The sequence below is a fragment of the Calliopsis andreniformis genome, chromosome 4 (genome assembly GCF_051401765.1).
Source record: "Calliopsis andreniformis isolate RMS-2024a chromosome 4, iyCalAndr_principal, whole genome shotgun sequence".
NCBI lineage: Eukaryota > Metazoa > Arthropoda > Insecta > Hymenoptera > Andrenidae > Calliopsis > Calliopsis andreniformis.
Window position 1 is genome coordinate 10795130 of NC_135065.1, and position 24769 is coordinate 10819898.

Below are 24769 nucleotides of genomic sequence, written 5' to 3' on the forward strand. Positions count from 1 at the left end.
TTCGTTCCGCGAGATTTACGACGTTGATGCACGCTACTGACCGCGACACGAGAATACACTGCTCTCTCGCCGGTTGTTAAACAGTTTAAACGGATCGACGAAAGCCAGAAGAAGATCGAAGAGCTGTGGAATCACAGATCCTCCGAGTCCCAGCGAGCAGAGACCCTCCCACCAACTGGAACGTCGAATAAAGCGTAAAATCGAATCACCTGATTGCATTTCGTCGAAGCTAAGGTAATTGCGAGCAACTTTCGCGCAACTCTGCGATTGGGAAACTTTTCCCCAGCCACTGACATCGACTATTTCCAAGGGTTGTTAAAACAGATCGACACCTCGGTGTTTTGCAAGGGATCGTGGCGAGGACCGAGATGCTCCTGAAGTTTGTCAGAAACGTTCTCTGCTGCAAATCGGCCAGAGTTTTAGAGGATCGACGAACGCGACGAAAACATGCTTCAATTATCGAAGCCACGCGGGAATGGTCGAGGGAAGTTAATTAGGGCGATATAATCATTGTCCTCAAGTTCATTATCCCAAATGGGCGATTGCAGATTATGAAGAGAAGGGTATCCTCGAACCTAGCCTCTACTGAGCATTGTCAGCCAGAAATGTGAGAATTAAGGTGCACTGATCCTCGATGATGATTTAATGAGAGCCACTAATTAACCACTGCTGTGAGTCTTTGGGTATTTCTTTGCCTGAAGCAGCTCGAGTGATGAAAGTTTTAGTTCACGTAGAACTGCATCAAAATTCATAATCTCTATAAATTTTCCAATGAGGATTACCTTCCTAGAACTACAGAGTTAGAGTCTACAAGTGCTCTATTCAGGACTGTTAAGTGGGGAGTGAAAGTTAAGAGTTTAAAGTCTGAACCCAGGAGGACTCTAGTTACAGTACTTGGAAAGAACTTTGCTTAAGTATGACACTCAGTATTTTTCATGAAGAGACTTAAACATGTGAATATTTAAATCTTTGAGAAACTTGTAAATCTCTGCAAAAGAAGCCAATCTAAGCATCAGCTCACACAAAATAATATGTTCCTCTCGTGTTCATCTCATTACACCCTGCCAAACTTCTTCCCCCACATCCCTAACTTTCTTCAATACATTTCTCTTAAGTATGATCTTCGTACAGCCTTACGGCTGCTGGTTGATCGTCGAAAGGAACGAGATTAAAAAGTTCGCGCAAGCAGACCCGAGGAAAATAAGCTAGGAGCAAGCTCCCTTGGCAAAAGTTGTACTCCCAGCACCGCCAACCAGGCGACAGCGTGGGAGTAGCGAGCAGGGTGGTTTCACGGTCCCTGGATCCATCGTTCCCTGGTTACCCACCGTGATCTCTCACGATCGAGATCGACAGTGTGACATTAAATCCAGCTGTTTCGATAAACCTTAAGCAGGCGCCATAAAACATAATCTCGTCGATGGAAAAATCCCCAGAATACCTTGAACTATTTTCGATCGGAAGAAAGCCCTCCGCCTTAAGAAACGTTGAATGCACTGCGACCTAGCGTGCAGCGAGTATGTGATTTTAAAGGCATTTAGAGAAGTGAGCACGTGAAAGGATTGCCTTCGATGGGTTCTTAGAAAAGAACCTGCCATAGAAGGGCAAGGTCGATTAACGTCCACGCGATCTACCCTTTCTGAAGGAGCTCGAACGACAGAGGGGCTGTAAGTAAGATATAGAAGACTCAATGGGGCGTGGAAGCGCGGGAAATTTGTAATTTAATTCCGAATGGTATTTGCTGGTATTAAGTAACAGCTAGATTCTTCCTCGTCGAGGAGTTTCCACGAAGCTATCCAATTGGCACCGCGTTATCTCTTGAAAGGATTCCTCCGAAACTCTCTCAGCTGCGAAAATTCGGTCGTTAGCTTCAATCGGACCACATTTCTGCTTTGTCCGAAATTCGAGGAGTCAAACAGTTTAAAGGGTATTCTGGTCCGAATACACATTTTTACAGGTCTTTTTAGGAATTTTTTTTAGGAAATCAGAAGACTGTTTTGCACTAAGCTTTTGTCGATCTACTTACTGGTATATAGTGTATATAAATTATTTTTTTCACGCGAAAATTATACAAATTGTACGAGCTGTGTCTTTGTACAGCATCTCTGTCAATGTCCTTGGTGGAGCAGAATATCCCCTTAAGTTCAAGAGTGAAACCACTGGAAAACACTTTAGACGGTCGCTGGCATTGATGGCTCCGCGATAAAGTCAGAAGATGCAGTTCCTAACAAATTAAAAGGGGATTGACTATAAGTCGATCCCCAGGAACTGCTTCGGCTTACAGAAGGAAATTGGAGGATTATCCAGTTGATGGCAAGGCAAACAGCTGTAAGAAGCTACTGGAGATCAGGATTTGTGCGCAGGGCGTGTGTCAATCTCTGTTAATTCGTCACCAGTCGGATGCTGTGAGGATTAAATAAATTGCCTAAAATTGATAAGACTCGAACAAACTATTTGTGTCTTCTAAAAATTACTAGGCTCCTAGAGTAAGGTTCTTAGGACACCAAAGATCATCAAAGTTTCAAGGAAAACTCGAATACTACCCAAGGTCCTCCAGAACCCATCATCCCTACAGCCAAATAAGAAATTACCCCATATCACACGAGCTTCATAAAAAATACGAAACACCTTCCCCAAGCACTAAAGCACAGGAACTTTGAAATAATTTTAAATTAAGCGTCGCTGCTTGGATGGAGATCTCCTCCAACGTCAAGTTAGGCGGTGAATTTATGCAGGAAAATCTGGTTACACGCAAGCACAGCTAGAAGACGCATTACAGCGACATTTACAAAGCCAGAGACGACGCTTGGCACAGGTTCGTCTTTCATCACGAGGAGCAAAATTCTTTTAGGATAGAACGTAAATAACAGGTATCTCGTAACCAAAAGAATGTGCGTCACGATTGGACGTGGTTCCCCCGTGCGGAAACGTATTTTCAGCGGGGACGGGGACAAAAATGGAATAAGAATCGTGTTTGCCTTGGGTAGGGTGAGTTATGAATGCTGGGAGACAACGAGGAGATGGAGTCGTCGTTCAGCTGGAGCTTGCGAGATGGAACGCCTGCAATCGACCCTCGAACCAGGGAGGCTTCGTAATGATTGGCGAAATCTCCTGCCGCAATATTTTACAACAAAATCGAACACCTGTCCTCCGCCACCCACAGCCGAAAAAAAGGATGAAAAAGGACCAGGCCGACATCGATCGCCATAGTCGCTATTGTACCCTGGCATCCCAGATAATTCCTCGTTCCTTGAGTTTCCTCTGGGTAAAGGTGAAACAAAGGTCCCTCTGCGTGTTCCTTGCTAGTCACGATAATTCAAGAGGGTGGTCAGAGTGAAATGAATTACGTGGGAGAAGGGAATCGAATTCTTCTGAGGATCTCTGCAAACGATTTGCAAAGTGAAAGGGAAATGTTAGGAGTTGGGCTAAGTAGATCGTGCCTATGTTTGCATCATTTTTCACTCCGAAGTACTCGAGCCCTGAGTGCAACGAATACGAGAAAAATTGCGCTGCATTTTCTTCTTCATTATTTTTGGTGAAATAAAAAGGAGTCAGCTTGCGAAGTACTGCGGCAACTCTGTGTGGTTGGGTTTAATCCATTTATTAAAAAACGTGAATGTATACATTCTATACATTATACACTTTGTACTTCGTGCATTCTTTTGTCAAAAGAAAAAACAGCATTTTAAAATAGTAGACGCTGTATAGGGGCCTGCTAAATAAAGAAGGTTCACGGAAAAAACGTAGAACTTAAAAAAACAGAATTCAATAATGAGAATTCACTAGAAAAAAATACTGAACGAACATACAAATGAAGTACCCCTCAAATCACAATATAGTATTAGCTACAAGTTCCATTTTCCATTTTCATATACAAACACACTTCAGAGCTGCTCCACTGTCATGCAGATGCTCAAGCTCGTTCCTCGCTTATTTTGCAATCATGAAAAGTCAATCATCTCCCTCGATGTCGAGCTCTGGCAAACTGGACCCCTGGGTCCTTGACACTTCAGCAGAAAATGCAAACCTGGGGGCGGTGTGGCAACTGGCTCAAACGATTTACGTTCTTTTATTGTCAGCCTCCTCACCAGCGACACTTTGGAGCGTCATTTGGCAAGCGAACAAATTTTCAGTGAAATTAATCTCGGAGCGCGGTTTGCTCGGAAAGTTTGACAATCACAAACAGCAGGCGTGGTGACAGCGGATTTCGAGGTCCGCGATCTTCGACCACGAGCAGTCGATAATGAAATATCAGTGGGAAACTCGCCGCGAGAAATCAATATGCCTCGAAGTTCGCCCTTCGACAAGTCTCTCTTGCCGTGGCCGAAAGTTGACGCGAAAAATTACACTGCTGACGGAAATTTTCCGCAATTCTTCTTCCTGAGGCGATTACTTATCAATAAGGTCCTCCTTCTTTCTTGGCGAGCCAATGAAAGGAAGTTTGTTAAGAAGTTCACGATATACTTACATGAAAAAGTACGTACCAATATTTAAAAAAAATTACATATCAGGTCTTGCCATCTGAGTACAGAAGCAAAAATAAAATAAAGGAAAATGAAATCAAATTAAATTTCTCCGAATCCTGCCATAGCTTCCATTTCAGTAAAAAAGTCTCTTAATTGGCAATTCGTATTCCCTCTCCTCATCGTATCATTGAAACGTGTAATCCCGCCACTATTACCATTAAGTCGAAAATGTTTTCAATTCACTTAAGCAAACGCGTGGAGGAATGATCCTGGCTCGACACGGGCAACAACAAAAGCTGACTTCGAATCGCGTCAAAGCCCCGACCTCGATAATAAATTAACATGTCCCCGTGATTGGCGCTGAACTAACATCGAATTCACGTAGGATCTTATTGATTCCGCGCGTTGAGTCTCTCGATAAACGCGCGTCAATCAAAACGTCTCCAGTGGAACAAATACGCGGTAGTGAAACGTCTGAAACGGTGGCACGTCATCCTCGACAATGTCGTTAACATAATCCCTGAATTAGTGGGTCTCCTCGAGACGTATAAAGTTACTTCCAGAATCCTGGTAACTTTCCTATCTAATTTTGAGATCGATTTGCGCAGCTAATCTTCCGCCCATCGGCACACCAACCTGCTTAGCACTTGTATGCTATCTTCCACTCCCATTATGCCGCGACCTTTGATCGCGGGGGCTCGTCTACGCTCCTTGAGCGATGAATTATGCATATTGCAGGTTGATCGAGCTTTTCACTGTCCCACGTTGGACGTTCTAAGCTCGTCTTGTAAAATCGAAAAGGGAGTGTCTATTGTTAGCTCGATACTAGAAATTAATTTGGGGAATTAGGGCTAATTCCTTTGATCTGAACTCTGGGATTCAGGGCATTTGGATATGATATTTTTCTAGAGAGAGAAAGAGATTTTGGATTAAGCACTTTTGAGATCTAGAGGAGACCTGATTAGGCGAATCTCTGAGCAAGCTTGTACTCTAAAATTTTATTCAGTAGTTAACTCATAAACCCTCGAATACTTGCTTATATCATCTCCCATTCGCTGAAACTCGCGTCAACCCTGTATTACAGGTCTCAGGTGTTCCAGGCAGCGGCAGCTTAATACGAGCCGAGCGACAAAGAAAATTCTGCGTCATCGAATTACATAGCAGCGTTGTTTTTACCTGGGAGACCATTTTTACAGTCCCTTCCGTGTGTCCAGCAGCCCTTTGACGAAGACAAAGGCAAATGAACGAAGCAGCAGCCGTACTACTATGGCATTAATTACCATCCCGACGCACTGTTTGCCTGTGCTGTCCTCCTCGCCAGAGGATTTGATAGATTACCCTTTGGAGAAGGAGCGAGGCCCTCGTCTGAACACAGATCCCCCTGGCATTTCAGCTTATCTAGAGAATCAATAATTATCTGCGACGGAGGCACCGCTGAGGAGGGCGAAATAAGGAGATTCGAGGGTCCTGGTAACCAAGAGTGTTCGCAGATCCTCGCAGACGTTCTAAATAGACCGAGATACACGACCTCGACCTCTACGAATGTTACGGGAGAGTGAAAGCAGAGATATGGTTGTGACAGAGACTGGAGGACGTGACACAGCGTCGCAATACTCGAGATTAATGAGAATCTAGATAAATTAATCCTTGCAACCGATTTTCAACGCTTAAACAATCCCCAAGTGGAGTTCTCCATAAATTACACATCCTACGAGAACAATCTGCAATGAACCATTATTTAACCAGGAACTCTGAGAGTAACAGAGTAACGTTAGCCGTAACAAGTGTCTGCAATAGAATTTGATACCCACGAACAGAGCCACCGAGCAAAAATCTCGGGGGAGAAGTCAGGGAAGTTCGTTCAGGGGTTTGGCAACAAGTCATACAGCTACTAATCATTCATTGAAAGCTTTTCAAGGGTTCTAAGGTAAATGTTCAAATAGTTAGGTGTCTCCTAGTACCTAAACACTAGCGTTCATTTTATTCCATTTTAGGCGAAAAGATTCTTTTCCTGCCTCTTCTTCTTTCTGAAAATATAAATTCTATATTCTAGATGTACAATCAAGACATTAACTCAAATTTTCTGAAGACATGGCATGTGTCGTTTCGTCTTAGAATCACAGATATGACCTCATAAACGTTCTGGCTGTTAGGGTATTTTTTTTACCCGACGAACTCGCTAACAATACGCTTGGAATCGGCCTCGCGAGCGGAAGAGTCGAGCAGCCGCCCAGACGCTTGCGTGGCGGGCTCAGTAGTCGGCGAGCCGTGGTGGACGACGGACCGTCGGGCACAGCGCCGAGCCTAACCACTTGTTCGCGACTTCAACCGCGCTCCAGACGAGACGAGACACCGTGTCGTCGCGAACGTCAACCTTTTACTTTACGAGGACTCATTTCGAGTCGTTTCGAGTCCTTTTGGACATTCTGAAGAAGTGCGCGATTTCGAATCTCCTTTTTCAAGTCACTTTCCTCAGAAATTACTTCGAATGTTCTGAAGGAAACGGTGGAGGAATCGGTAAAGAGGGAGTCGAGTCAAGGTCAGGGTCCCAGAGTTGGTCCTAGATGGGCAGACTTGTTCAGAGGGATCGAGAAGTTTGAAAGCAGTGCGCCATTGGGGACAGTGATCCAAGAGAAGTTCTCGCGAAAGGGTGACACAGGGAGGGTTGATCTAGTGTTCAGAATCGGTCCTGGGTTGTTTGTTTACGCGACAGTGTGGTGTCAGTGATCTGGCGACTCGTGGCACGGCTGGCAGAGCTTGTAAGTAAGCTGAACTGGGAGAGGTGATTTTTCATTGACATCGAGGAATGTAGGGTAGGTAATTAATTCAAGATGTGCAGCGATGCCGGGTTAACTGTCCGTCGCTGTTTTCACTATCCGTGGCTAAAAGTTTTTGGTCAAATGCAACAATATAAGGTTATTTAATAATATTGTAGCTTTTTAAAACGTAGTTTTTTAAATTAATTGTGGTTTTTGAAATGTAAAATGTTTTCGTATGAATAAAAAACATATGGGGAAATTAGAGGGATTTGGTACTATACAATTTTACATTTTTAAATAACTTCGTACCCTTGTGTTTGACCGAAAACTTTCTCCCAGATGCAATATATTTTTTAATTAACACTCTCAAGTTATTGATCAAAGTTAGGTGATAAAATATACAAGAATTCTTAAAACTAAAACCGCGTTTCGACTGGGATACAATCGCTGGAGTCAGGCAACAGTAACAACGTTTTTTATTTCTTTATCTAATAGTATAGAAAAAGACCACCAAACTATCCAAAAAGGCAGGAAACATTTTGTGTCTTGTTTTAGTGCACAATAGTAGTCAGACATTTTTAGCAAATACTGCTTTTGTCAATAGCTGGGTAGTAATCCAGATACCACTGCAATCCCCAAGACGAGATCTGACAGGTGGGCAAATTCCGAGATCGATATAAGTCGCCTACAACATTCTCTCAGGTTGCATATGCACCATATTTCGCGTGCATCGAGGGGAGATAACACCCGCCATGACTCATTATCTAATACCTTGCTCGAGGCAAGTAGTTTCCAATCTCGCGTGTGATCAGCCACTCTCGGTTTGTCCATTTGGTTACCTACTCGCAACAATACCATAACGTTTATACAAAGACTCATATTCAAAAGAAATTTCACTTCTCTTATAGTCACGAAAAAGAAAATATGAATTTTCCCCTAAATTTCTCGATCCACGACACGCTAATTCTAATGAAAAGCAAACGCTGGGGGCAAGCTTCTCATCAGTTTATTTACCGATAGTTAGTCACGTTTCCGATCGCTTAGTCCGTATAAACTGGACAGAGCATGTATGCAAAACGCTCAGGGCGAGCGGATTGGTAACAGTGGTTCAGCGACATGGCCGCCGCGGCAGGAAGCGTCTCGTACCCAGAGGAGGACTCATGAAAAATGTATGACGAGGGTGGAACGCCGTGACTTTGGGACTTTAAGACGGGCCGAAAAAAGGCGCAAAGCTACAACGTCCATTAGCGGAGAAATTCATACTTCTAGAAGCAACTTGGTGGGAGTAATTAATCCAGGGGCGATAAAGTGGGTTTGCATTGCAACAATTTGGAAGGGACGTGGCTGGGAATTAATTCGCAATTAACACTCGTTGCCTGGAATACTAAACATACTTTCGTTCTCTGAACCAAGGGTAAAAAGCAGCGATAAGAGGTTGCAGAGGAAATTCAAAGCGATAGCGCTTGGCTCCCAGTTTCTTTGAGAACAATAAGAAACTCAGATTGTCTTAATCCTTGGAGATACAGCTAGTTGCTTTAACACACGCAAAAGCCTCGCGACAGAAGGAATTTGTTTCCTTGGTAGAATGCGGGTAGGATTCATTTGTGAATTTTGCACGACTTTGTGGCTAAGGAAGCTACATCGCTACAGCTTCTCTTGCTCGTTAGCAAAGAGCAGCTCAAGTAAGGCGAAGTAAACGAAGAAAAAGCGTCGTCGATTTTATTGAAGGCTGACAATGCGGCCAGACATGTTCGAGACGAGGTTTGAAGGCTCAATGGTATTTCGTAGTAATGAATCTTTGGAAGGTATCACAATTTCTCAGACAACTGGGAATCCTAAAAGAAAGGGGATCCTGTCGAAGGTTGATATGAAAGAATTTATTTGTCTCTGAGGCCACCCTTTCGTCCATGGAAAAGACGAGAGAGTTATGAAAGGTAGTTAAATAGAGTCACTCAGAAAATGAATTTTCTCCATCTACCATGGGCCTGAGTTTTCTTTAGTCACGAATTACTGCGCCACAGTAAAAGTACGCCATGAAATGCTCTTCTTGCGGAACGAGGAGCTCGTTAAGCGGGAGCACCAATGGTCTCGAGTAAACCAGCCAGTCGTGCGAAATATGGAAACTTTTCTGTGAAGAAAAGTGAGCAGTCTTCGAAAACCTAAAGCAAGGAGGGTATCAAGAAGTTCAATATTGATGGTCGATCGTGTGAGATATCGATTCGCGGTGGACATCGAAAAATTCATCGCTTCATAACTGTGAATTAATTACTCAGGCCGAGCCACGTTCTGACGGATGTCAGTGCGTAATTAACGGATCGCGTGTGTGCGAGAACGTGTTTACCTGACAATCGGTTAATCAAGATGAGCTTTACATCGGATTACACTCGGCGGTATTACCTGTTCTTACGCAAAGGACAATGCAATAATGGCTTATAAATAGTGGCTTGTCGACGAGCTTACGCAATGATCAGCTGCATGTGACTGAGCAACAAATTGCACATATGTAGATATTTTGTCTGAAAGGTACGGGAACTCGTCCATCGAAAAGGGGAAACTCCTTGAAGAGACTTTCTTCGAGAGAAGAATTCCAGGTATGAGAGAAAACTCTCGCGGGAAACAGAATAGTTTTCACTGCAAGCAGCGTTTGATTTATCATTGAATATTCCACGCGGCGAAGTGGATTTTCTCTCCCCCATACTTCGAATACTTGTCAACTCTCTGGAAGAAAATATTTAAAAATCCCATACATCTGATGGGACTTCTAGTAACACGGTGACAGAACTGAAATAGATTTCGCGACGTAATTGCTGGCTGAGTACAGGCTTCTTGTCTCCTAGCTAATTCCTCGAGGCTGATTGATGACCTCCAGTAATGACCAAGGTTCGTCACTCCCTTAATGTCGATCTACCGTCCTCTCTTCGTTAGCGAGCAAAAATCGACGACAAAGAAACTGAATAGGGGAGATTCGAGGATTTCGTGAGAAGTGAATTAAACCTAAACTGACCACACAATCTTAATGCTCTTCTTAATAACATTTATATTTCTATCCTCTTTAGAAAAGACAATTTTTCTTTTTAAGGGAGGTCAAGGTTCAGATTTGACAATGACAAAGTTTAGACTCGAAGAAATTTTCAATGTCTCTATAAAGTAAAAAATATTTCTACAAAAATTAGGTTCTCTAAAGTCCTAGTAATAATTTTTTCATCGACCTCAGACTGCAAACCACCCACGCGACGGCTTATATCGCACTATATCGGAACGAGCAGAAGCGAACAGGTGCCAGCGACAATTAAATCGGTGAAACCCAGACGGTCGATTTTCGCGGTCGCGTGCACAGCCTGCCATCTCTCTCTCGGACGCGAAAATTCATTGCGGCGACTGTGTCTCGACAGTTTGTTTCCAATTCGTACTTCTCCTGATTGAAACGGTTGGCTCCACGACTCTGTCTTTCCATTTCTAACGCTACAATTGTTCGAGCAGCGTGTCAGCGTTCTGTTTCGACAAATTTTCGCAGCACAGCTACACCCCTTTCTCTGTTTCCACCAATTCCCATTCATGTCATTCACTCCGGTCGCGTCCAGTAATTGCTTTTCATTTTTATCGCTCCTCGCAATACTGTGACACAGGAAAACTCTGCTGTAATTGGGATTTCATAATTAGCGCGATTTTCAAAAATTCATGCCCCTTGTCGCCTAGGGTTGCTCAACCGTGCTCCACCGCTGACGCGAATTTTCCGCTGCATCCAGTAAGCACAATGCATTTCCCTCGAGCTTGCATCTTGCTATCTATAATGTATCTCAAGTGGGAGTTAGGAACGTTTCTGAAGAAGGGTGACTGATGGCAGGAAGAACGAAGTCATTGTAAATCTTACGAGCTTCCTTGAAATTTACAGGATGGGGAATCAGAAATTATCAGTAAGAAAATTAATAAATCTTCTTTTCTTGCCATCTATTCTATAATTTGCACTGTGAGAAAAAGCAGACAGACATACCTCAAAAAAGAGGTCACAAGGGGGTTAAACCCAACACCAGAAAAACATGAACGATCATGGGAACATGTAGAATCAACATCCACGAAAAACCTGGACATCTCAGGCGCGAGGATTACTCGATACGTCCAGACACGTAAAAAAGCGAGCCTCTGGGGAGACATTCAATTTCACGGGCCTTCTAGTCTGTCGGGGCGTGAGGAAATTCACAATGGATCAACCAGCGAAACTCTCTCCGAATACCACCAGTCACATGTTCTTCCCAAACTCAACGAGACGGCTAGCAAGAACCGAGTTAACAAACTGAAACGTCCCAACGCCACCACAGCCCTACGTGGAACCGATTCGCACGTTTTTCACGCTCGTCTCGTTAACATTTCGCTTCTGTTATCGCGAGAAACTTTCCTAGTCGTTCTCGATACGATTTGACTTCGCTGAACCCAGTAAATTCGAGCTTCGATCCTGTCGCAGATAAACGAGAGCTGGGTCGAGACTATCTCGAAAAATGTCTCTCTAACGTCGTGGACAGTAAAGATAGGTCATATCCAAGGAAGGATCGTCGCAGATGGAACGATTTTTTACTTTCGGTTTTTCGTCCTCTCTTAAACGAGGACACGCATAAATGCTCCTTCAATAGCTCCGAATACCCTCTCTAAAGTTTCCCTCGAAGTCTCTCGAGTGGAATTTCCAGCAGCTTGGACAGGACACGAGCGTCGGCTACACGATCTCTGAAAGATCGATATTTAAACACCAGCTCGCTGCAGCCGTGCGACAAATGCATGTCGGGATACCATCCGCGGCTTTGCTTTGTTGTAAACCGAGACGAGGTAACCGAGAGGCCTTCCTGTCCTCGCCTTTGAACGTCCCGAATAAAGGATAACGATGACGTGAGCAGCAGCGCAGCCAAAGGGTCCTCGAACATTTTTTCCTCGAACAGGATCTCGCGACTAGTTCCTAAAAGGAGAATTGGATAACTGGCGAAGCGCAAACGCGGTTCTTCGGTCTTTTGGAAAACTGATAACCTGGTTTGGAGCCAGGGGATCGTTACTTTTTCTATTTACACGGTCCACATTAGCAGAAACGGAATTCGAGATGTATCAAATAGTATCAATTTCCAATAACTTGTTCCACGGTTGGTTAAATTGATTTCGGAACTCAGCGAATTTAAAGCCTGCATCGGGCAGACGCGCTCTTGCTTCGATCAAGTGGCACAAGGGTCAATAGAGTGGTCACGTTGGAGGGCAAAGAAGAAAATGGAATGACCATCCTGAATCGAATCTCTGTTTCAGAGGGCACAAAAAGAGTTCCAAGTGTGGTAGGATATTAGACGCTTGTAAGTGGTTTGCTCAAGCTTTTCCCTGACTAAGGAGAATTTCTTACGAAAGTCCAGACCGAGGTATTGTCGAGTTATACTACTGAAATTCCAAAATCTGAGCACAAAAAAGAGATGACAGCGTTCTTGAGACTCCGATGCGCGTCCTGGGGATTCTTAAGGGCTGAGAAGGAAAGTTTGAACGAGAGACAATTTATTGGAAGAGGTTGGACTCTCGTGGGATCGAGATTATCGGACGAACCGAGAGGGATCTTATTAGCCGATGACAGGGCCACGGTAATGAGGCTTCGCTGACTTCTGGCCTTTTGTGGGTAATAAAATGTCTAGGTGAATCAGACGTTTGCGACATGCGAAGAGAACTGTGTTCTGGAGGGCAGGAGGAGAGTTTGATTTCAATCCCTTGGTGTCGAATGAAATCTAAGAACTAATAGCTTTTTTACCATTCTCTCTGTGGAGATTCAAGTACATTACTATTCATATGAAAAGCTTCCAATTGAAGTGATCATCAAGGGATTAAAAATCAATTTCATAATACTTCTCGCCCTCCGCAGTTTGAACATCGTTTGTTCTCTCTAAATAAGGTGTGTTTGCCCTTCTTAGATTACTTTCGATTCAATCGAGCCGTTCAAACAATCGATCCCTCTACAAGCCTGGCTCGTTTCTCTCCTCTGACCACTTCCCCAGGTATTTGTTTTCTGTGAAAGTAAATCACGTGGTGCACTAGTGAATCTCGGAGAAACTTATGAATGAGATCTCGTTGGGATCGCGATGGGACAAACGACTCGTGTAAAAGTGCAGTGAAACGGCGGCAGTAAGTTCGGTTCAGGACGCTTGCGTCTCGTGTCGAGTGTCGAGGGACACGTGGCAGTTTTGTGCGTTGTTCTGTACTGTTTACTGAGCCTTTGTGGCCGCGGGGGGAACCTCGACGAGGAGATGACTGAGGAAGAGAGACACGCGGATCCGGAAGTCCCGGAGGTGTCGTCGGACTCTGTGGAGCGACAGGTTCCTCTGTATCCTGTCACGGTAAGAAGTGAAGAATTTATTGAAATTGACGCACAGTACCAGTCCATTTTCAAGTAATCTCAAAGTATAATCAAATGCATAGAACCGTAGATTGAAATCAAATATCTTAGAATGTAGTTTCTAGACTTGTACTGCTCTTCAACTTACCAATTCAATTATTTCTATTCTATATTTTAAGAAGATCTGACTCTTTACCTAATTCTATTCATCGGAATACCAAATCTAAAAAATAATATTCACTTGATTTATGTGTAAACAGTTTGGGATCCTTTTAGACCCCAGAAACAAAATGTTCGCATACAATTTATGTTATAGATCTTAATAATCTGTAACACAGAACGCTTAAAAGTAGAAAAAGAACAGAAAAAAATTATACATTTGCTGTTTGATCCATATCTATCGATTAAAGCGTTATCTAGTACCACCCACTCATAGCGAACTAGCAATCTATTGTACAGAAACACCAGTCACGACGAAATTGAAGAGCATTCCACTTCTGCTCTTCAAGTGGCCAGTACAACGCGTTCCAATTTATGTGTCCTACACGCCACTCTGTCACAGGTGGAGAGCAAGAAGCACAACGACGAGTCGACGCCCGAGGAGTCAGTAAACACGACGGGGAAAAACCAGGATAGTCAAGCTCAGAGATTAAAACAAACTCAGTCGCTGCCGCAACTGCAGCCTACCGACACGCAAGCCGACAGGTGAGCACGCGATCCTCTTGCTATCCACGCCGTCTAATATTACTGACGAAGGGTCCCGTGGCTTTCGCGTAACGATTTACGATCCTGGCCGCGCCCAGTCGAATCGCGTGCGTCGTTGGAACGGCGGAATATGAGATAGCGATGTGGTAGCCGATGAAATCACGGGGAGACACGTAGACGGGGCATTCGAAACGAAAAGAAATTCTAGTCGCGTTATTAGTTGAGGGACTAACCGGAAGCTCGAGGAGCTTTATCGACGAATTACTTTTTCTCGCTGCTACTCATCACCCTTTTATTTATTGTTATTGGTAGCTGTCGAGGGAGGAAGTTTCTGGGACAGCGATAAGGTAAATGGAGGGCGAGAGTGATAAACCAAGGTGATAAGGGTTACATATACGTGGGCGAACCACGTGTCTGGGTTGGGTTTAAAGAAATACGAAAGAGGGGGATCGAGTTTTTTCACGGTTATCAAGATTCACAAGCTCGGTACATATCAAATTAATTTCTCTCTGCTACTGATAAGGAACTGCTGTTTACGTATTCATCTAGATCGCCGTTGTTCGTATGGCTATCACAGAGATATCTCTTCTAATCGAGTCAGGACTTGATATCATTGTTAGCATGCAAAGGATTACCTTCCATATCTTAGGTCAATTTTTTCCTGTACCTATTTTACAGATATTAGATTTCACACTAATTCTACGTATCGCGACACTAAATCAATTAGGTCTCCCTCGTAAGAAATACGTTCCCATTACATCCAACGTTCATGGATCCTCCCAGAGACAAAAAGCTTAGCAATTAAAGCACCGTCGAATTTTTCATTGCGCTGCGATATAAAGGTACGGTCCCGTGGAGCAGAATAAAAATGACGAGATTCAGGAAGAAATATTCCAGGGTTAAAGCCAGCGGCGACGAATCGCGTGTCGGAAGTGTTATGGGGACGGTTTCTTCAAGATTTACGGCCACGGCTGCCCACTCGATCTATCATCTCGGAGGAGGGAACAAGAGAGGGCAGAAATCACGGCGACGCTTCTGCGAGATAACGATCGCCCAGTGAGTCGGAGATCTCAGCGAAATGGACGGATGTCTTGGTAAAATTGAACGCTTGACATCGCGAATCACCTATCGCTGCATCGAAAGAGGAAACCATTGAGCTGGAACTGGAAATCAATTAACCACAGACTCACGGTTCCATTAACGCAGAGTTTCTACCGTACCTTCGCCTTTCATTGTATTCTTATTTCACCTGAAGCTCTATCTAAGGGCTCCCCCACAGACTCTTCGACGAAAAGAAACCCTGGACCATCCAAGAGAAAAAAGGAAGCTGCAGGAGTTTCAGAAATCATTCATCGTGTTCCTCAGCTCGTAGTTCCTCTGATCGTCGCAAGCTCCATGTCCCGAGCCAAGAACAAGTTCGAGGTAAAATTGGCGAGAGCGTGGAATACTCGGTAGTCGGAAAACTACCCCTTTCCTCTGCGGTCTGGGGCTCGATTACACGAACCGGAACCCTATTGCGCTGATGGGACACATCCGCCAGCTCGACGACTCTCGGAGGATCGCTGTATGAAGAAGACCCATAAAATGGCCAGCCCAAAGCAAAGGAATGGTGTGATCGATACTCTGCTACCGCGCTGGCTGTGGAATTACCTTTGCACGTCGTCAGAAGAATTTATGGGATTTAAATAGCCTCCATCGCAATATTTGCTCGGTGGTAATGAGTGGGGTAGGCCAGTGTTGGTAATACCGCGGGAAATTAAGGTACACGAGCGAGGGAAGATAGGTGAAGCGTTGCAGCATGCAAGTTATTGGACAGCAAGCTCAACGCTGGGGAGAAATCAGAGACGATTTTGTTTACCGCCCACGGATACAATCGTGGATAAATCTTCGGTCTCGTGACCATCTACCAGGCGGCTCGCTGTCTAATTACACTTGGCTAATTGATTTGCAATGCCGGCGTGCACGCCAACGCGTGCTGTTGACTACATGCCCGTAAATGCAGATCGAACGGAAGACGTCACGCTGGTGAGGGTCGATGAAACGCCCCCACGTGTGAAATTATTTGGTAGTGAAAAAGAGATCCCTTATTTATTGATTTTTCTTATGGAGTTGATTTAATTGAGAGGAGAATAAGATTCTTCAAATTGCTTAGTGATGGTATAATTACTCATATAGTTCTTCTTTAATATATAATCCAGTAGTGTGATTTATTGTTACGACGCAAGGAGGGTGAGGGCTCTGATAATCTGTTTCCATAATTGACAACAGTCTGAAATGGATGATTAAGTATTAATATAATAGTGGAGAAAAGCCACTGGGACAAACTTCGCCTTAAAGAAGCCAAATTAATTGGCTTTATTAATCACTTATCGCAAGCTCGATTAGGAAACTGGATCCATCGGTTCTGCGACGAATAAATTTCAATTGGATATAACGTGGATTTGACGAGGAAAACGATCGCCAATCAACTGGAAAAGCGCAGATAACGCGATATCAATTCGCGCGTTGAATTTATACGCTGTTATTGAAATACTTTGCTTGCAATTCGTTTATTTTTACAACAGGTGATCCATGTAATACTGACGACGAGCTTCATGTGTCAATATCCCTTTCTGAGGGCAAAAAACCAATTTTAGTAACCAAGTCTATGAAACGTTAATAATATTTAAAATTTTAAATATTCAAAATTAATATTTATAATATTTAAAATTTTGAATATTTGAAAATTTAAAAATTTTAAATATTTGAAAATTTGAAAATTTTGAATATTTGAAAATTTGAAAATTTTGAATATTTGAAAATTTACTTGCTTTGAAAAAATCAAATACTACAGTATGTTTCCTTACACACCAGACAATTTATTTTCTGCAGTACATTTGTTAACAATTCACAGTAGAAGACAGTTCCCAGCAGATGTTCGCTGTTCCCACTAGAAACCCGGGTTTTCGACGAGTACAAGACTGATTAATTACTGCGGACTAATTAATTCACGCCCAAGTAACCAGACGACGAAGAACTAGCCCCCAGCAGACAATTACGACGATAGGTAAATTGAAAGTTGGCATATACCAGCAGGAAATTGAAGCCGTGGTAGTTCGATCGAAAACGAGAGAAAGGTCGACGCGTCATCCTGACGAGATAGTGAGACCCATGGGTACACTGGCTTGATAAATATGGATGATGGAGTTTCTTCAGTGTACATCAATGCAACGACTTCGACGAGCGGAAATTATCTAGTCTACTGTGACACTGCTTCCAAAGTTGTGTCAAGGCGAGCCAGTCATTTTATATCGAGCTCTCGATCACGATCTTTTACTTGTTATCGAACAATAGAAGCAATCAAAGGCGTGAGTCTACGAACCACGATTGGGGAACGCTAAAATGAAATAGGAGGGATCTCGAGGCCAACGTGATGGGAAAATTAAAAACCTTCATAAATTCCACAGCTAGCTTGTTCGTGTAAAATTTACATTATCCTAGTCGTGAAATTCAGAATTTGAACAGGGGAAAGCAGAGGCTCGCGGTGGCTTAACACAATGCAAATTTAACGTCAATGTCACAGTGACATTTTTCACGGGGAGAAGCAAGTTCCATGAAACGCCAGCGATTCATCAACGACGAAACATTTTTGCGAGCAATCCCCTGCAGATATTTCACAAACACCACGAATTTAGTTGCATGGATCGCAATGGAGGGTGTTGCTTTTCCGCCCCGGATATCTGGCCATTTAATTTCCCTACGCGCAGGATCTCTTTTTTCGTAAATATTAATAGTGCACTAGTAATACCATATTCGTGGGAAAGCATCCCACCGCGAATCATGAGTGCAACAATTATACCCCGTAATTAATTAAAACTTGGCACTAATTGCGTGATGCATATTACATATTTCGTGGAAATATCAGCACTTGTTAACGCTGTGTCTGTTCAACGATGCGAGCACGAATAACGAGCGGTCGTGTTTCCCTGTATCGTTTCTATAATGATTAAGTGTAAATCGGCAGAGCAACAATTCCAGCACGTTTGAATATCGTCGCGTCGTTGCAATATCGTTTATACGATTCGTGTGATGGGAGTTGAGGACAAAGGGGAAACCGCGTGCAATTACAAGCGCGTTCGCGGATTTGCGCGACCATGTGTGATTCGTTGCCGTGTTCCAGAAGCCCGCCGAAAGCCCGCAACGATAACACGAGTGACATTTTCCAAACGGCGAATTTGCAGCTAGGGCATTGTGCGAGAGAAGGTGGATTTAGTTCGAGAGTGAGGCGAGCCGACGTTTCGATGGAAATGGAATCGAGGCTGTATGTATATGGCAACGTTATAAAGGATTCCTTTTGGTGGAGGGACGTCGAGACGCTGGAACGATCAGTGTCAAAACGACAGAAGGGGAAATAAAGGGCAGAGACTCGGGATTTTAATAAAATTTAATAGCAGCTCAGTCTGGTTTGATAGAAGATACAGATAAGATGAGAAAAGGTCAAGCTACTACAGTGGATCTGAATCTATGAGGGCAAAGGTAAAGCGGGAAGAGAATTGATTGGTCATGGCCGTGAACCTTAGTAGGAGTCTTATTTTAGAAATTAAATGGCTTTCAGGGAGAGACTGCTGTACCCATTATCAAATCTCAGTGAACTTTCGAACCTCGTTCGTGGTGAAGGATCTAAAGGATAGCTTTCATGAGTGGCAGGATACTTCAAAATCCGAGCTGACCTTTAGAACTGTCGGTAGACCTTTCACTCAGGCTTACGGAAGAATCGATAGCAGTTAGCCAAAGTCGAATTTGCCAGGCCAAAATGTCCACTGTTACGTTTGAGGTTTCAGAAGGCTCACTCTTTGCAGATTACACTGTGCATATCCTTGATAAAAAAAACAGGATAAAAACTCGAGTGCAAACCTCGAGTGTTACTGGCATATCTCGACCTGTCTTTTTACCATGGGGATATCTGTATATACTAAATATATACGTCCCTATGCACATTGGCTTGGCAAAGCGAGAATATTTATGGTTGTATACCCTGCACGCCCACGCTGTTCTGTGTCCTAGGAGCCTGCAACCGACACCATTTTTTAACCCCGCAACAGATGATAGCAAGTTGAGGGCTCCATTATCCTGGGACATCTCTTCCGCTATTTCCTCGGTCTCCGTTCGATGGGGAAAACCTTGTAGAAGGACAAAGCGACTTGCAGCGCTTACAATCACTTTCAGAGAGTAGTTTTACGAGTTTCCAAGGGATAGCAACAGGGTTTTTAATACAGGGTGATATGAATTGTCTATTCTTTAATATATTCTCCATAGGCAACCGCTTCAATTTCTATTTTACATTTACAATTAGATACTATTTTACATATTCACAGCGATATTGTTACCTCGAAGCTTTACTCGCTACAAGAGAATTCTAAAAACATATCAGTGCATAACACCTACGCGCTAAAGCTAATGCTAAGAGACTATACACCTGGGTCCCCTAAAAAACACCCACATCTCTCTCATACAAACATACACAGCGCTAATTTTGCAAAACACATCGCCACGCAAGTCTCCTACGAAAGCTGCAGTAAATACAACTACCAGTATCTAGCTTCACGTATCACACAGCCACAGAGCCAGAGAATGAAGTATCCACGTCGTATTTACGACATGGTATCTCAAACCCGCCAGTTCAATTTTGTTTGAGAGTGGTGCAGCACAGGAGGAACAGCAACACGATACAACAACGAGAAAGTAGGCTCATTGCTCGTCGCGAGCACCAGCAGAACCCTACCAGATCTCCCCTTCGTCGAACTGCATCTCAACTTTGAAATAGTGGAATATATTTAGCCGCGGCACTGTTCTGTAACCAAAGGGAGGCGTCGACACATTATTCTCGTAGTTGGAAGTTCGCGAGCACGAGGACTCACGTGCACAGTAAAAATTGCAGGCAACGCTGGCTCGCGAATTTCGACGCGCAATTGGCTGCATAACGCATTCGAGTGCTTACTGAACCAACAAGTTGCAAGGTTGCAAAGAGTCACCTGCATGGCGCGAATTCGCGCTTAAGTGAATTGGAACAGGCTCGAATCAAGCGAAGTCGCGAGATGGAAAGTCACCTGGTTGTCCTTGACCCAGTGGCACGTACGCTTTATGATGCCATGGGATTTAATATCGAACCCTTCTGAAAGGGCTCTCTTTCTCCTGGGGCTTCTGGTTATTGCTTTCTTGAGCCTCTCCCGAGGCTTCCTCTCCGAATTTTCCTTCAAGCAAATTACCACGCTCGCCTCGCGCGTTTATTTCCCCTATAAATTCCAGATGCTATTCGCCACGATATTTATCCGGTCGTTCTGCTCGCTCGAACGAGTGATACACGATAAACGCGTCAACCTGCTGATTCTCAATCTCGCGGCGATCCGAGTGAAACGGCTGTTTTAAGACCTGTTGAAGACGTCCGGGATGTTTTACGCTGCTCGTAAAGAATTACGCGTTTCTTAAAGCCCCGAGCAGCTAATCGCCTCCAGGGAGAAAAAGATGAGGAATCACGTGGATTCTATTTGTGGAATCTTGTGGAACTTTATGGAATGTCGTGGACACAGTATAATTTTAATACGAGTTTAATGACGCCAGGAAACATTCGAGGAATCTAATGTATTCCCCTCGCGAACCATTACGTCCCTAATGTTCTTACTTGTTGAATAAATCATGGATAGGGGAAGGAGTACCATCGGGAAATGTGGTTGACGATGAAAGGGACGTTAAAAGTTAGCAAGAGGATCTCATTTCCGGTCTCTAGGTGAACAAGTGGAGGAATGCTCTTGTGGAGGGACGAAGGGCGCTGGGGTCAAACCGACTGAGAAATCTAGGTCGACCATAGACTCTTTCCCTTCGAGCTTCTCTTGTTTGCACTGTGTTTGTATTCAGATGAATCGCCGATCATGGAATGTGTTGTAGTTTGCTCCAACATGTCTGAATAGCACCTTCTCTGCGACGTCCAGCAAGTGAGATCCAGTAGGACATTAAATGAGTCGACAGGACAAGAGAAAAAAGCGATCCATGTTTTTTTCCTCTGTCATCCACAGCCGTATATTTCTTCCTGCAAATCCAAGGCGAAATGGCCCACGAAGGCGAGATTTTATTAAAAAAGTACGCGCATTATTCGGCGCAGCACCTCTCGCTACTTTGACGCGGCGAAGGGAAGAGAATTAAAGTTTTCTTTCTTCACAAAACCTAGCTAGCAATCGGGTTGCAGGGGTGAAATCGACAGAGGCTGCTCCTCTTTACACGCTGTACCAGTTACAGCGGGATTTTATTTAAAATGTCCACCCGCTCGGCTTATATCCTTAGCCAAGCAGCTTCTGCACATTTCCTCCGTATTTTTTATTCAGTATCTGCATTTGAAAGGCTTTCACGGTTAAGCTGCCGCGAAACGAGAGTCGTGCACGCGAGCAGCGTGCACACAGGTCGAGGGAAAGCGCCATGGGGGCTGTTAATGCATAAATTATTTCGAAAAACAATATACATAGTTGGTCAATTATGAGTCCAGCGAACCGTGAAACACATTCGCGACATGGTCTATCGTTTCCATCCCCGCTGGCTTAATGGCGCTCGCGAGGGACAAGAGGGTGCATAGGGGATGAGAGTTCCTTTCCTGGTAAGAGTGAATCGAGCGTGGAGAGATTTACATTTGTGAACTTTGTGTTTGTTCCAGGAAAATTGAGGGCTCCTCTGACTATACTTCAGATTCCATCACTAATCAAAGGTAATTGAAGTTGTTATTATGAAATTGAAATGTGTAATGCGGTATTAAAATATTGAAATTTTAATACAATTCAATTTCACGAATGATTAAGTGAGAAAAAGTTCGATTTCTCCAAGACAATTGATCGTATAATTCTAAAGGCGCAGGAAGTAGAATAACTTTGTTAAGGTCAGCCACTGTTCTCACGAAGGTTACGAATCCATTTTCAGAGGAACTTTATTCCTCGATTAGCATGGTATTCGTATCGGTACTAAAATAAAAAAGTTGTAATCGAAATGTTATGAACGAAGAAATCCTTCCAGCCGGAAAGTTATACGTTTTCTTTTCGAGGGGAGATACAGGTGTCGTGACGTCCGAGGGAAGTTCCCCGAGCGATGTAGCGCGATAACGAACGTGGATACATCCATCCTCCAGAACACAAACACGCAAGGCTATTACACAAGCAAACAATCCTCGTTGCGATACTGTGTGTCGCGTCGTAAAACTTCGGTAACCCCGAGGAACGAATCCCCTTAAAAGCTCGAAGAAAACGGTTCCTAAGAAACTTCTTGAAGAAACTAATTGCGAGCTAAGCTCTGGAAAATGAGGAACACTGATGAGAATTCGCAGAGAACAGACTGGGAGAGCACCAATAGCAGATAGGGGAACAGGGAATTTACAATCGAACGAAAACTCGAGCTTTCGCTAATATTTATTTAAACTCGTATGCTCCGTCACGTGACTCTCCATAATTATGCGAAAGATAATGAGTTTTAACCTTGCCCGAGTAAATACTGTTCATCCCACACGTGTGTTCACGTCCAGGAACACGTACACGAAAACTAATGTGTTGCATCTCTTACTTTTAATTAAAAGAGACACGCTCGAAGGCAAGTCTCGAATTTAACTGATGCAATTAAAACTTGTCGAGAGGTTGAATACCTCGAATATCTTAAAACACCAGATGCCACGTGGTCCACGACATTTAATCACAACTAAAGCTGAGTAACTACTCTTCCAAAAACTAGTCTAATTTTTGCACACACGTGGCTCATTATTAACTTCTTTTAAAAGATATCGACTTTCAGTTTCTCTTCTTCCCACACCTTTTCTTTCCTCTCAACAAATTTCCTATTCCCAATTACCTATGAACATCTCCTATATCCTTCTCCCTGCATCTTCCTCCGAAGATAACTCCCACAGCTCCCCTAATTATTATGCAGCGAACAGTAGGCGTATTTTAGTGTTAATAATTCATCGGGGGCTGAGAACTCAGAGAATGCTGCGGCTTCGTCCCCATCCCCTGGGGAAGTGCATTCACGGGTACACCACTGTGCGGTTTCGGATTAGACCGTTGAATAAATATCCGGTGCCACATCAATCAGCAACGACGTGATTGTTCGCGCGGTGATCGATAGAATCGTCAACGCAACAGCCGTTGCATTCAATCGTCCAGTTACTTCGAAGCGTGGAAAAAGCCGCCTTTATCCGCGCAAATATACAGAATGAAAACATTTTCTCGAATATTAGCCGCGGCGAATCCCCTTGTAACCCAATGTTTATATTTTCACGGTGAATAACAACGAGCTGAGATAGCAGGTCATCAGAGAAGTTTATTATCGCGCCACATATTCGTTGCGTAATTGCCTCGCGTCGTCAGTAAGTGTTTGCGTCGGTGAAGAAGAATTTTCAGTGAAAGATACGCCATTGGTAGCGAAGGCAATCGGTGATGTTTGGCGAGAGCCAGCGAAAATGTTATTTCAAGAGGAGAATTTAAAGGGCAGGCAGAAGCGCCGCTGTAAAAATATTTGCGAGTGGACAGAAGGAATGAGATGTCGCCCCGTGGCGGCTGCGCAATTACACAGCCGCGAAATTTATCGATGCGCGGAGCTGGTCGTTACGATCGATCGGCATTAATAACGCGCGTGACACCGGATAAACGCGTCTGTGACCATTTGAACGCGAAATCCCGATGGAATTATTGAGTTGCATGACCTGCCGACGCGAATGAAAATTGCGAACAAATACGGTCGATCGGTAAAAATTAACATCGTAACGGGACACTTCACTTGAACGTGAAACAAACACTCGATTAATTACGATGCACGTTAAAAGAATGATGAACAGGGGGCTCGGGTGAACAGAGCGGTTAACTGTTTTGCGATTCTGATGGATGTAAAACACTGGCTTTCAAACTAACGAGAGTGGTCTCCCTGTAAGGCTGACGTAATTCTATTGAAAACATAAACCTTTTAAATTCCATTATCTAGAGAATTGAATTTGCGACGTAGCCGTGATAAAAACGCGCTCTTTCGGCCCTAGAATATACACGGAGTTCTGAAAGAAGGGGTGCTAGTCTCTCAGAAGCTATAAAGGGGAAAAGTTTGAGAACCAGTGGTACGAAATAACGAGACAAGTTTTACCAGTCGATAAACAGCGAGGCTTTTTCTTTGCGTAGCAGGGTATTCAAGAAGTCCTCCCCTAACAGCAAACTCACACTCTATTTGGCGAGCAGAGACCTCATCGTCAGCGAGTCGAAGATCGACAAGTTGCAGGGCGTGCTACTGGTTGACCCTGACTACTTGCAGGACAAGAGGGTGAGTCTCCCCCGATATCGGTCAACGTTCCAACGTCCTTACTCCATTCTCCCTCTTCTACTAACAAACTAACCCCTGTTCACGAATTAATCACTTCTCCAACAAAGTAAACTGGACTGCAGGGGTATTCGGTGCGTTCAAAACCGCTTAATTCAATTACATCAGCACAGTATGAACTCCACCTCGCCCTCGCC

General features: G+C 43.8%; 3 protein-coding genes across 7 annotated transcripts in view; 2 read left to right on the forward strand and 1 right to left on the reverse strand.

Annotated features, from left to right (window-relative positions):
* Window positions 1-24769, reverse strand: part of LOC143177853 (14 kDa phosphohistidine phosphatase) — a 48839-nt gene that overhangs the window by 2606 nt on the left and 21464 nt on the right. The gene's annotated exons all lie outside the window — the stretch shown is intronic.
* LOC143178231 (uncharacterized) lies at window positions 6517-13277 on the forward strand. Its single transcript, XM_076376761.1, has 4 exons — window positions 6517-6557; window positions 6617-6817; window positions 6896-7276; window positions 13144-13277. The coding sequence occupies exons 1-3, from the start codon at window positions 6517-6519 to the stop codon at window positions 7188-7190; spliced, it is 537 nt and encodes a 178-aa protein (XP_076232876.1). The 3' UTR covers window positions 7191-7276; window positions 13144-13277.
* LOC143177851 (arrestin homolog) overlaps window positions 7125-24769 on the forward strand; it is a 36683-nt gene continuing 19038 nt past the window's right edge. The window contains exons 1-5 of one of the 4 annotated variants that reach the window (XM_076376102.1): window positions 7125-7222; window positions 13228-13566; window positions 14128-14270; window positions 21949-21999; window positions 24437-24575. In XM_076376102.1, coding sequence (XP_076232217.1) covers window positions 13477-13566; window positions 14128-14270; window positions 21949-21999; window positions 24437-24575 — 423 coding nt within the window. In that variant the 5' untranslated portion in view covers window positions 7125-7222; window positions 13228-13476. The remainder of the gene's footprint in view (window positions 7223-13227; window positions 13567-14127; window positions 14271-21948; window positions 22000-24436; window positions 24576-24769) is intronic. The other 3 variants (XM_076376103.1, XM_076376104.1, XM_076376105.1) reach the window with 3 other exon arrangements.

What these genes read in the sequence shown, in the direction of transcription:
- LOC143178231 (XM_076376761.1), top strand. Translation starts at nt 6,517, where the DNA reads ATGTACAATCAAGACATTAACTCAAATTTTCTGAAGACATG. An exon ending in TCAAATTTTCTGAAGACATG is followed by an intron (nt 6,558 to 6,616) that starts GCATGTGTCGTT and finishes TCTGGCTGTTAG; the next exon opens with GGTATTTTTTTTACCCGACG. An exon ending in TCCAGACGAGACGAGACACC is followed by an intron (nt 6,818 to 6,895) that starts GTGTCGTCGCGA and finishes GACATTCTGAAG; the next exon opens with AAGTGCGCGATTTCGAATCT.